This window comes from Electrona antarctica (assembly GCF_951216825.1).
Source record: "Electrona antarctica genome assembly, chromosome: 9".
NCBI lineage: Eukaryota > Metazoa > Chordata > Actinopteri > Myctophiformes > Myctophidae > Electrona > Electrona antarctica.
The window spans coordinates 35367959-35380301 of NC_136790.1; the positions used below are offsets into that span (position 1 = coordinate 35367959).

At 41.7% G+C, this 12343-nt stretch overlaps 2 protein-coding genes across 5 annotated transcripts; both read right to left on the reverse strand.

The window, feature by feature from the left end:
- Positions 1-100: 100 nt before the first annotated feature.
- LOC306930298 (actin nucleation-promoting factor WAS) lies at positions 101-2881 on the reverse strand. 2 transcript variants are annotated; one of them, XM_079511179.1, is made up of 6 exons: positions 2739-2881; positions 2092-2232; positions 1363-1449; positions 833-920; positions 382-551; positions 101-283 (listed from the first exon to the last, which is right to left on the reverse strand). In XM_079511179.1, the coding sequence occupies exons 1-6, from the start codon at positions 2835-2837 to the stop codon at positions 254-256; spliced, it is 615 nt and encodes a 204-aa protein (XP_079367305.1). In that variant the 5' UTR covers positions 2838-2881; the 3' UTR covers positions 101-253. The 2 variants fall into 2 exon arrangements, with proteins under 2 accessions (XP_079367305.1, XP_079367304.1); XM_079511178.1 differs by having other exon boundaries at positions 382-578.
- A 1266-nt stretch (positions 2882-4147) lies between these two features.
- Positions 4148-11960, reverse strand: LOC306930297 (MAP kinase-activated protein kinase 2-like). Of its 3 annotated transcripts, XM_079511176.1 has the most exons (11): positions 11220-11959; positions 9703-9842; positions 8499-8563; positions 7318-7397; positions 7062-7188; positions 6614-6689; positions 6200-6324; positions 5305-5390; positions 5121-5201; positions 4665-4824; positions 4148-4468 (listed from the first exon to the last, which is right to left on the reverse strand). In XM_079511176.1, exons 1-10 carry the CDS (start codon positions 11478-11480, stop codon positions 4669-4671), a joined length of 1197 nt encoding a protein of 398 aa, XP_079367302.1. In that variant the 5' UTR covers positions 11481-11959; the 3' UTR covers positions 4148-4468; positions 4665-4668. The 3 variants fall into 3 exon arrangements, with proteins under 3 accessions (XP_079367302.1, XP_079367301.1, XP_079367303.1); XM_079511175.1 differs by having other exon boundaries at positions 4148-4824; XM_079511177.1 differs by lacking the exons at positions 7062-7188; positions 7318-7397 and having other exon boundaries at positions 4148-4824; positions 11220-11960.
- Between the last annotated feature and the right edge of the window lie 383 nt (positions 11961-12343).

Below are 12343 nucleotides of genomic sequence, written 5' to 3' on the forward strand. Positions count from 1 at the left end.
ATCAAGGCACCTTTTGTAAACTTTCACTACCTACCACCAGTCACAGTCAGACATAAAAGACAAAGAAACAGCTCAGATGCAGGATCATTTTATTTCAAATTAGTGTAGGCCTATATTGGCTACTGTCATCACAGTGCATAGTTTTTCCATCTGGGGACGGGTTTATTTGTAGCATCAATGTTATCCACATCCTGCTTCATTATATGATTGCTGCTGACACTTCAGTGACTCTGGAGGTTCTGTCCCTTTCTGATCACAGAGAGAATGACCTCTGAACCTGTAACTGATGGCGACCACAACACACAAACATGCAATCATGATATAACAGATATCAGTTGTATACTATACAGAACTATAAATGCAGTGTCTCATATCTCTTACCGGTTTGAAACGAATTTTGTTTTTGATTCTCTCAGGGGGTCCAGGGGCAGGTATGGACGGAGGAGGGGGAATCCAGTGGGGCAAAGGGAAAGGGCTCAATGTGTTTTCTCCCAAGGATGAGGTGCTTCGTGCGAGGGAAGGAACAGCTGGCAGAGGCCCTTTCTTCAAAGCTACAGGGATGGGGATTGTGTAACCCTCTGGAAGAGTACAATTGTAACCCAATCTTAATGAGATTCAACTTTATTGTCACATCACAGGTTTACAGGTGTAATGATGTGTGAGTCATCACTGGTACTGTTATCCTTTCACTGGTGCAATGGTGGACCCGTAAAGGTCCATTTGGTTACTTACAATTGTATACTCCCAGAGTTAAATTAACTCTGACTGGATTTTACTGTGTGCTTTTCTTACCAATGTACAGATAAAACAGGTTTTGCATTGCAATACTAACCTTGGGTATTTTGGATACATGTCTCCACTGCCACACGGAATGCCTCTGCCTCCACCTCATCTGCAAAATTCAAGCATGCCTGGTAATCCTGAGAAAACACCAAACCACGTCCCAGAACCAGTACATTGATGTTTAGAATATTTCTCTTTACAATCAATCAAAGAGATTGTGAGATTTATTGAAAACTGCAAAAAGAGGGGCAAATACAGAAAATCATTACTGAAGAAAGTCCATTACAATCCAACACAGCATCCAGAATAGGATATGAATGCCAAAATAAAAATGATTCATACCATAATAATGGTTTAAAGACACCTGGCAAACTATGTTGCTTTTTGTCTTAATAATAATAAACTTTATTTGAAAACAGTTGTGCTTCACAGATATAAAAACAAGAATTGTGCAAAAAAGAAAAAGGGGAGCATGAAAGGATACAAATGTGCAAGAAATAAAAGCAGAGGGTCCATGAAGCATAAGAACATAAAAAGAAAAAAACACTAAGATTTTTAAATCATGGTAATGTCACTTACATCTGAAAGGAAAGTGTGGAAGAACGAGCCAACTGCATTGTACTGGAAGGGCACATATAGCTCCTGCTCCCACAGTAACCGTGCCCGCTGAATATTATAGAAATGGGAGAGGTTAATAATAATAATAATTTGGTCCAGACTGCTTTGAGGAATTTGTCACTATATTTGTATATGCAGTGAAATGTGTGGGCACTATGTGGCAGTGCACGGGGAGCAATTTGACCATAAGTATCTTGCTCAGGGAAACTTCGACAGACACATGTATGAATTGTAATCACTGTGACATGAGCTGTAACTGAAAGGTCCACAAACGTTTTTGGCCGTGCATCCCCGTTACCTCCTGACCTAGCTGATGCACTCCCCAACGCTCAGTCTCAGTCGCTCTATTTGACAGAAAATTATAATTGAGAGATGTGCAGCTGCTGTATACGCCCACAGCTGCTCTATACATCTCCTTACAACAGTGTTTTACCAGATTTTGTATTAAATAACAGTATAAGGGCGTTCGTGCACCACAAGGGGTGCACGCACCACAGTTTGGGAACCCCTGCTTTAGTCTAAGGCAGTGGTTCCCAAACTGGTCATGTCTCTATATAGCTTATGGAATTTTAATTTCCATGTTTCCGGTGCATCAGGTCGGGAGGTAACAGGGGGCCATAAAGGTTTGAGAACCGCTGGTCTAAGGCAAGCCTTCTAAGATCTGTGTTTAACAATGTAGATCCCCCCTACCGTAAGGCAGTAGAGACGTAGAAAGTGGGAGTGTGCCGAGTGGTCCTCAATGAGACACACCACTCCACAACTCAAAACACTCCAGCTGAGATCTCCAGACTCAGTGGATACAAGCAACTGTGCAACTGCTGAGGTCACCAACTGAAATACACTCATATAAAATACAGGAAATAAACACCACATTGCTATTACACTACATATAATATAACTCTCAGAATAAGTAGACTAAAGAAACAATTATTTTTTACTTCTAAAGGAAGAGATTATTTTCTTTTACATATTTGTGGCATTTGATTTTACAATGCCACTTTAGTAGGCTTGCCCATATGTTGTATTGCGTATCTCTAATAATGCTTTAAATCTGTAGCTATGGTAAATCTCTAATAATGCTTTAAATCTGTAGCTATGGTAAATAACTAAACTAACTAAATGTGAATTATGCACTTAAACTGACATGAATTATCAGTATCACTGACATTTCTGTCTCATCTGTTTGAGGTGCTTCCATGATATGAGGCAATTTTGGAGTAAGACTACAGTTGTAAACAATTATTACAATTATACTACAAGTAATTATTGCAATTATACTATTGTACATGTAAACACATTGAATCAATGATCTAGCTAAATTAACTGAACTGACCTACCTTACACCGGCATCCCAGAAGAGTGAAGAGAAGGCCTTTCTCACGGACAGAGAGCTTCTCATTCAAAGCCAGGCATCCATAGTCCCCACTGGCTGCCATCTCTAAATGGGCTATTTTACCCGTTGTGTCTTTCCACTATGTAGAACTCTTATTGTGCTTTTTGGATACACAGGTATACACATTAAATAATTTCAACCTGAACATGTCCTAAACTGATTTGCATGGACATATTTATTCTGCTGCAACAGTTCCTCCTCATGCAAATGTGCGTGACTCAATCACTATACTGTAGTGTACAGTGTACATGGACAGTGTTTGAGTTTGTAAACCAGAATGAAGCTGATTACCAGACAGTTATTGTAACACTGAATATCAAATAATTTCTATATTTGTAAATTTTATGCAGTGTAAATTATGTTCAGTGACAGATTTGCTGTTAGTTTGTTGGGATATCTTTTGTCTTGTGAGAATACATTAAAATACATTGAAGGCATGAAGCATAATTTTGGCTACCATCGAATAAAATAATTCTTAGAATTTTGTGACCAATCAACAAAAACAAAGACTTCAATATTCAGACCTTGGGATAGTGTGACAGCCATCTCCACCTTGCTTCCAGTTTCATCATCTGTTCACCACTTCAAGAGAAGAACCAATGTTGTTACTTGATTTTACTTTACAGCTGTAGTGTACGCACTACACCCTAACTAGAACGGGGCACTCAATCCAGCGTATCTGTGTAATTCATGGGTTGTAGCCATCAGGACCTGTCAAAGCTGTGGGGGGGGGGGGGTACAATTTCCATGGCATACAGTTATCCTTTCCCGTTTATGGCATCCTCTGAGTCTGGTCAGGAGTGAAAGTGTTTTTGGAGCTGTGCTCTAAAGGCCCCTCAACTTTCAATTCCAATTTGGGGTTGATTAGGTCCAGTACTGGAGAGTTACAAATAAAGCGCAACAACAGTGTCATACGCCATATAAAAACAAACATTTATTTAAAAATGTTAGAACAGTGACAAAAATATCAGGTCAAAAACAATGATCAGAATAATGTGCTGTGAGTTTTTCATAACCAGATCAGAAATCTCGGCCTACAGATACATCTGGGAGAATGTAAATTCATCAAATGGTTTTGGACTGTGTAGAAAATGTCATAATGCCGTAATTGTTTTTTAATCTCCAAAATGTTTCCACACAATTTTAGCACATTCATTGAATTTAGCTAGTCTAGTCCAGAGCCATCTAATAGAAGAGTTACGATATTGAGGGGGAAGAAACCGAGTGCTCGAGTGCTGTTCATGCAGCCTGAACTGTGACAAGTTGGAGTTTGAAATACATTGTTTTCAACGAGGGCAGCGCAAATAAGAGCATTTTTAGGCATGTGTGCAACATGCCAACTGTTTTACAGTATTGTACAGTGACAACTAAAGTCTCTGTAATGTTTATGTTGTACGATTACTACAAAACAATCTAAAATAAAGGGATTTAAGATCATTAAAGCTGGGCTGTTGCCTGAGTCCAATGCATTTCTGCCTACTTTCGGTCCAGGTCCCAGTTGGTTGTCCCCATTCTCAATAGAAGTCTATGTAGGTGAGCTGCCATTGGACTGGCCCCATGAAGTGAACGGAGTTTGCGTAACTCTGTCTTACTCTATGGCTCTGGTCTAGCCTAGTTACCAGACTTATCAGTACTAGGTGGAGATCTCTGAAGGTCTGGCTGTGCAATAATGTGCTGGTGATGGAAAGAAAGAATGAGAAAAGAGTAAAGATGAGAGTAATGGACATGCCACACAGGCCACATAGAGGGCAAACTATTGCATCATCCTCTGGTAGTCTCATTGCACTATATATATTTTTTCTCAGTCCAATAATCATTTGCAAATGCCTGCCAGGGAATTTAACATCTCAATGACTGTTAGAGACCACACCTCCTTAATCTCTGTTTCCCTCCGATCCGCCCTCAGCTCCTTCGGGTGCAGGTCTCTTGCGTCGCTTGTTGAGTAGAGCGTTGTTGGACGTGTCCAAGTCTTTGATCTTCACCTGGTCGTAGTCAACCCTCATTGTAGCCAAAGCACTGGTCATCTCCTCCTGTTGATATGAGGCCCAGAAGTTTGATAAGTGTCTTGTGGTGCAGGGGTCATCAATATGTCTGTACACAGACATATGTCTGTGGCAAAAACTTCTTAAAATTTTACATTTTCTTTTTTACACGCCATTATTTTAATCATAATACCCAATTTTGTTTTTAAATATTTTTTATCCCACGATTTTGCAACTGGGTTTCCGAGGCTAGCATGGCGATGACCTGTCTAGTGTGGTGCAGTACAGCCATCTACTGGCCACCTTCAGAACACATGAGTACATCAACAGTTCTCTGGTCTTACCTTCACATCGTCCCAGAGCTCTTTGTCTTCTGTCAAGACGCGAGTGGTGTGAAGGGGTGTTGGCGGGACCACCATTGACTGCTACAGTTGATAAACACAGTTGAGTGACAAAATTACAAATCACACGAATCAAGGGGACAGTACTCAATCTATAATCATCAGACTACATTAAGTGTGTACATACACTGATCCAGGGATGGTTCATAAACTGTCCAATGGTCATCCGCTCATTGGGGTCCGTCTTCAGTAACTGGACAATAAGCTGTTTGGCTACATGTGGCAAGAACAGCAATACGATTACAATTTTGTAACCCACCAGAAAATGTATTTTTGTATTTACAAAAGTACTGGAGAGACGCCTGTTACAAAGCAAACACCCTATAGTAGTGTTTCTCGACAGGGGCAGTTTGGTCATACAAAGTATATGAGGCTCATCTCATTGTAAAATCTTTGGTCTGACTCTGAGCCAGACTTAAGACTAAGAACTGAGAGGATGGGCATGACCGTACATTTTACAAAGTTGAAAGAAACCCATTATTTGTTATGAACATCATTCAGCAAACTTATGACTTTGAACTATTTATTGATAATAAACAATTACATACTGTATATCAGTGGTTCCCAAAGTGGGAGTTCCAAGGGGTCCCCAGCTAAATGATAATTAGGAACCAAATGGACCCTTATGGGTCTGTAACTCAGAGAGTGTACAAATGGTACCAAATGGACGCTAACGGGTCAATTTGGTTCCATTTGTACACTCTCAGAGTTAAATTAACTTTGATTTTACAATATAAATTGGGGGTCCCAGAGATAGAAATGTCATTAATAAATGGGGGATCGTAGCCTAATTCAGGCCAAACCGGGGGCCCTTGAAATGAAAATGGTCTGCTAAATCAATGCTAGAGCTGTAAAAAAATCTTCTCTTATGGGGGTCCCTGGTATATCTATTCAAATGGGGTCCACGGGCTATTGGGCTAATGGGTATCATTTTGGGGGTCCTTGACATGAAAAAGTTTGGGAACCCCTGCTGTATATTATCAGAATATTATCAAAAAGGTTAAAACATGTTGACCTCTGACCTTCCTCCGACACCTCAGCCCATTCTGGGTTGGGAAACTCATACTGGCCCATCCTGATTCTCTGCTTCATGCCTGGAGATATGGCCTGGCCTGTATTTGAGTAGAATGGAGGAAACCCACACAGCCTACAGGACAGGGACAGGGACAGGGACAGGGACAGGACAGGACAGGACAGGACAGGACAGGACAGGACAGGACAGGACAGGACAGGACAGGACAGGACAGGACAGGACAGGACAGGACAGGACAGGACAGGACAGGACAGGACAGGACAGGACAGGACAGGACAGGACAGGACAGGACAGGACAGGACAGGATTCAGTTCTGTTGTCGACTGTCACAGTATGCAGTATTCATGAATAAGAGAGTTAAAACAAACAATATGGTGGAAATACAGACGCCGTGGACACTCACAGAATGTACATGATCACACCAAGAGACCACATGTCACATGATTTGTCATATTTCTCTGGCCCAAGCACTTCTGGGGCTGAAGAGACAGAAATTCTTAATTTAAACAGCAGTCTTAAGGATGCACAAAGACACACAGACACACACACGCACACAGGTAAATACAGAAAGGATGAACATGAGTGGATTACACACCAAATCTGTAGTGTTGATGCAACTCTGAGAGCGATGTGATACACAACTATACTAGAGCAAAATGAACTACTTAAACCCCTCTACTGTTAGTGAAACTGACCTGAGTAGCAACTGTACTTTTCCCATCTACAAATCTCTTTGTGACCCCCCCAAATGTTACCCCCAGAATTTGCGTCTTTGCTGTGCAGGTGACTGGTACAAAGGGGCCATGCAGAAAGCACAGTGTAAGTCCAATAAACACACTAAAAACACTCACCAACGTAATACGGTGTGTAACATGGAGTTTGGAGTGAGTTGTATAATGTTGTCTCCTTAGCGAAGCCAAAGTCAGTTAGTTTCAGTGTGGCATTGCTCTCCTTGGTTGTGTAGAGTAAATTTTCAGGCTGCGGTGTGTGTGTGTGAGAGAGAAAGGGAGAGAGGGTGGGAGTAAAAGGTTCAATATCAGTTACTAGTCAGAGATTTAAACATTCTTACAGATAAGAGTGTGTGTGGCTTTGCCAGCAGAGCTCTACCTTCACATCTCTATGAGCGATGTCCATGAGGTGAAGGTACTCAATGGCAGTGCCAATGTCCCGCATGATGTCTGAAGCCTCTGATTGACAAGACATGACACGCATGTGACATCACAGGAAGCAACATACCATGAACTATACTTCAAAATAGCCATGCATCTATAAGCTCACAGCTTGTAAATCTGCTATAAAGAATTTTAAAAAGTGACACTTTCAAACATGGCAAACATTTAATATACACGGCAGACATTTTGCTCTCGCTTTATAGTTCTGGCGCCTGATGGAGGGGAAAGGAACTGGTTGGAATAACATGTTCCTTCCACGCGCTACGTCCAGCTGGGGAAACTACCCCCTGTCAGGTGAAAAAAGCGGCTTGGACTCCTCATGCACGGAGGTCAGCCCGCTGTTCTTCCCAGGCTGGCAAAGGAAGTGTAGCGCCCAGGATTACATTAGATAATTGACACTGGGTGAAAAAAATGGGTTGCAAAATCATGGGATAAAAATACAAAACAAAACAAGAAATTACGTGTATGGGCGGCGGTGGCTCAGGGGTGGAGTAAGGTTACCATCCAGATTCCAGTTCGAACCCGGGCTCCCCCAGAGTTACTGTCGAAGTGTCCTTGAGCAAGACGCTGAACCCCTAATTGCTCCCGTTATGCTGGTTGGTGCCTTGCATGGTTTACGCTGCCATCGGTGTATGAATGTGTGTGTGACTGAATGGGTGAATGTAATGCACAATCTCTGTAAAGCGCCTTGGTTAAAGGCGCTATATAAATGCACCATTTATTTTCTGTGTCACTCACAACCTCATGGCTGTTGTTTGCGTTCGTTTCCGACGTTCTGTTCGTGGTTCAATCACTGTGTGTCTGTCCATGCACTCGAAACATTAGCAGCTGTTGTGCCAAACTTCCGCAGTGCGGGGCAGGGCTTAGGAGGCAGCCAATCATGACTATGTCTCTACTACGTGATTGGCTACACAAGTGGTGGTAATAAAAACGGGCCTGTTGTATGTCAGGTTTCACCTGACAAAAAAAGATATGAAAAAAACATTGGTTGTGTGTACAATAATAATAATAATGTTGGTGGTTACCCTATTTATATACCCCATCCGAGCTATGAAGTAAAAGCAAAATAGTCGCTGCGTAGAATATGGTCAGTGCAACTGCCCTGACCTGACCCACCTCTCTCTGTGAAAGCCTGGTCCCCTCTCGCCTGTATGCGATTGAACAGCTCACCTCCCTCCATACTGAAACAAGAACAACAAAGAGATCAGAGCCGAAGGACAGCAATGGCCAGAGATGTCCCGATCCCATTTTTTCATTCCCGATCCGATTCCGATACCACAGCTTGCATATAGTCCGATACCAATCAGATACCAGAGAATAATATTAATATTAATAAAATCTTATTTTGAAATCTTCCACCACCAAATAAGGCATTGTGCCTCAGTAATGAATTACTACAGGTCTTATCTGGGTCAGTGTTGCCATGTCTGTTTATTATAGGCGACTTTGAGCTTGTTTTTTGTTATGCAACCAAATATTGGTTGCATTTTTGTGGGCTTGTTTCTAAAGTGCTATTTTGGGATCGCTTCCTAATGTTGTCTAAACCAGTGGTTCTCAAACATTTTCAAATCAAGACCCCCCTAATCCCAAATTAATTAATGGATTATGTGTGGTGTTCATTAATATGCGCTGTCCATCCAAATAAACGTAAATAAATTAATCTGCAAATATTTGTGCCAGGGGCCCCGTACCAGATTTGTGTTGTTAAATTGTTTCAAATATTGTTTCCAATTTTTCATTTATTTTTAAAAATAGCACATCTACAAGCTCACAAAGTGTAGCATCGTGATTCTCGACGTGTTGAGTTTATACATCGGCAATTTTCAAATATCCGATGTTTAAAGTTTAAACCTGTATACATCAAATATTTGAAAATATTTAAATAGCATCGAATATTTAAATAGCACTTTAATTAAACTTTAAAGTGTTCACTTCTTTTGGACTTGTTTTCATAGACTTGGTTGCTTAGGTTTCTGAGCCAGTGCAAAATAACCGGCTCTATAGGGGCAGGCGGAACAGTTCCTCGCCTAGGGTGCCACCTCGCTAGGGGTGCTGTGTAGCCCTCAAAATAAAATAAAATACAAATAAATGAAATATGCATGAGCAGGGGCGACCACTACTAATCTCGCATATGGTGCCGAGAGGCATCGAACCGGCCCTGCGAATATCAGAGTGCAGAAACCCATTAGCAAATTAGATAAAGAATGGAATCACTGGCAAGAAATGCCAATACCTCAAATAAGCAGAGACAGCTCAGATAAACTAATGATGAAGAGTTTTTAAGTACTAGAAGAGATTGCATGCTTTTGGTGATCCTCACCACTCCATAATGATGAGCAGACATTTCTTCCCCTGGTGCATGTTCTCATACAAGCTGATGATCTGTACAATATAGGGACCCCCAGACACAAGCCAATGCAGGTCTACTTCCCGTCTGGCCTTTGGGGTGTCATACAGAATCTGTTCAAGAGAAGATGGGGAAAATACATGATTAAAATGTCTGTCTGTGTGTGTGTGTGTGTGTGTGTGTGTGTGTGTGTGTGTGTGTGTGTGTGTGTGTGTGTGTGTGTGTGTGTGTGTGTGTGTGTGTGTGTGTGTGTGTGTGTGTGTGTGTGTGTGTGTGTGTGACTCTTATGTCAAAGAATGAATCCTGACCTGAATACAAACTTAAAAATATTTTTCATACGTCATATGATACCAAGAAGCAAAGAAAATTCCCTTGTGAGATTTCAAGAATGAATGAATGCTGTGCTTAAAGAATGCATTACAGTCGAGTGCGTTGCGCCTTTAAATTGTCGGTGGATCTGCAGAAGAGGGTCGGAAAGAGAATAGATGGGAAAGAGTACTATTTCCCAGGACAAACAGGCCCCAAAGTACAACCCTCTTCAACATGACAGCAATGCATTCTGGGCTTTGGAGGAGTATAGCTAGGAGACAGTCAATGGGAGTGTTCACAATGAGCTCATCTCATGCCAAACATTGCAGAACTAGCACAATGCACATGCATTCACACTAATCAAAATACAGGATTGTAGTTACGTTATGTTCATCTAACAGTCCTTTCAAACATTCCAAAGAAAACATGTAGCAAGGGGAGTTGCTTTACTGGTTTTGTCTTTTAAAAAAGTGCTCTGCCAATGAGCTGTTTAGTGACTTCACAAGCTGTCCATATTTGAGTTTTCCAAAATGGAATAAATATACTGTAAATTATATGCAACATGCTCATTACTTAATTTATTCTAGTCTCAGTTGATTGTTTAATGTGGATTTGATCATGCAGAATCACATTTTAGAGATCAGAAAGCACATTTTAACATTTTTCTACAATAGCCCTAGCTACAATAGGCCTTGTTGCACACTAGACAGTGAGTCTCCTCTCCAGACACTAATTAAATTAACTTTTAACTTTAGATCACTGCTGGAGGTTCTCTGTTGAGCCACCTGACAGTCACTGTTTAATTTCTGGTCTCCATGCTTTGGTTTGAAAATATGAGACCAAGAGTATAGGCTAGTCAGATAAAGTCACTCTCTCTGTGATTTTTAAACCCAACATATTGTAAATTTCAGAGCTTACTCTGCAGTCAACATCACATAACAATTTGGAGTATTATCATTATCCAGCAATTGGCTCAGATAAGAGGATGCATCAAGTACAAACAGAAACGGCAGTGTAGGATTTCAATAGTAGCCTACTGTATGTCCTACTATCATGAAACATGGGCTGAGACCAACAAGGAGACAGAGGAAGGATGAATAATTGATGGATGCTCTCTTCTCTCAAGATATCCTCAAAAGCATCATTTTGATATAGGATACAAACATTGGCAGCACAGATACCTTCAAAGCACATTTATCTCCTGTCTTCTTGCAGTAACATTCCAACACTTTTCCATTGATGCCCAAACCCAGGACTCCAGCAGTTATTTTGTAGTCATCCGTGACAGCATTTCGTCTGAACTCCAGTTTAAGATGAGCTGGATGCTGGAAGTCAGTGGGCCTGCTGCACAAACTGTTCTCCAAGGTATGGGAGCCACTGTCAACAGCTGTCCCCTGGTGCTCAGGGCTGATATTTGAAGATTTCTCCCTGTTATGATGCATGTTTCCCCCCGAAGTAAGCAATAGTGGTAGGCAACAAAGCAAATATGGGCCAGTTCCTCAGCCAGTATCCAGTATCATTCCATGAGCAGTGCACTGCCCAATGACTGTTCTTATTGATCATGCAATTTTAAGTTTTCAAATGTACAGTACATCTCACATGCACACAAAAGGGCGGAGAGATTGCTGTTTCCCTTAGCTCATTCCAGCGGTAATCCCAAATGCAGCGGCAGCCTGGCTATACTAGCTGTAATTTGTAACACTCCTCACGTTTTCTTCATAGCCTACTGTAGGTCTATGTTAAAGGTCAAAAGAACCAACAGTTGAAATGCACTCCGACCGCTATTTGGTAATAAATAAATAAAAATGGGAGCATTCACAACGGTGTGCGGAGCAGACGCCCTCCTTCTCTCCGACAACCCGCCCTCCGACAGCCTGGTCCTACTCCTACCCATACACCGTTATGTGCGTCTTCTGTTTGGCTCCCCAAATTCCCGTCCCTGGGCCCTGACGTCAGTGCGGAGAGGATCAAATGTACGGAATTTAGCGACGCTTGGCTTTCTTAAAGGAGCCAGAGAGAGTAGACCAGTCCTAGTCAGTGGTCCACGTTATGGCAGAGGCTGGGTGAGCTATCCTACTCCTTGACGAAGACGCACAGCACGACGGGCGGGAATGGGATCGGATGGGATGCAAACAGATAAAACGAGAAAAGTGCGCACCTAGGGCTAGGAATATGGTTCAAGTTTTCAACACTAAGTTATAAAAGCCAAAACGTAAAGCGTGCAGTTATAGCGCCACCATGAGGCCAATTAGGAATTCCTAGTCCTAAAACAAACTGGGTTTCATGAGATCCAAGTTTCCATACA

What these genes read in the sequence shown, in the direction of transcription:
- LOC306930298 (XM_079511178.1), bottom strand. Translation starts at nt 2,837, where the DNA reads ATGGCAGCCAGTGGGGACTATGGATGCCTGGCTTTGAATGAGAAGCTC. An exon ending in TTCTGGGATGCCGGTGTAAG is followed by an intron (nt 2,233 to 2,738) that starts GTAGGTCAGTTC and finishes AGTGTATTTCAG; the next exon opens with TTGGTGACCTCAGCAGTTGC. An exon ending in TACGTCTCTACTGCCTTACG is followed by an intron (nt 1,450 to 2,091) that starts GTAGGGGGGATC and finishes TATAATATTCAG; the next exon opens with CGGGCACGGTTACTGTGGGA.
- LOC306930297 (XM_079511176.1), bottom strand. Translation starts at nt 11,480, where the DNA reads ATGCATCATAACAGGGAGAAATCTTCAAATATCAGCCCTGAGCACCAG. An exon ending in TTACACACCGTATTACGTTG is followed by an intron (nt 6,690 to 7,061) that starts GTGAGTGTTTTT and finishes CTGTCTCTTCAG; the next exon opens with CCCCAGAAGTGCTTGGGCCA. An exon ending in TGAACCATCCCTGGATCAGT is followed by an intron (nt 5,202 to 5,304) that starts GTATGTACACAC and finishes TATCAACTGTAG; the next exon opens with CAGTCAATGGTGGTCCCGCC.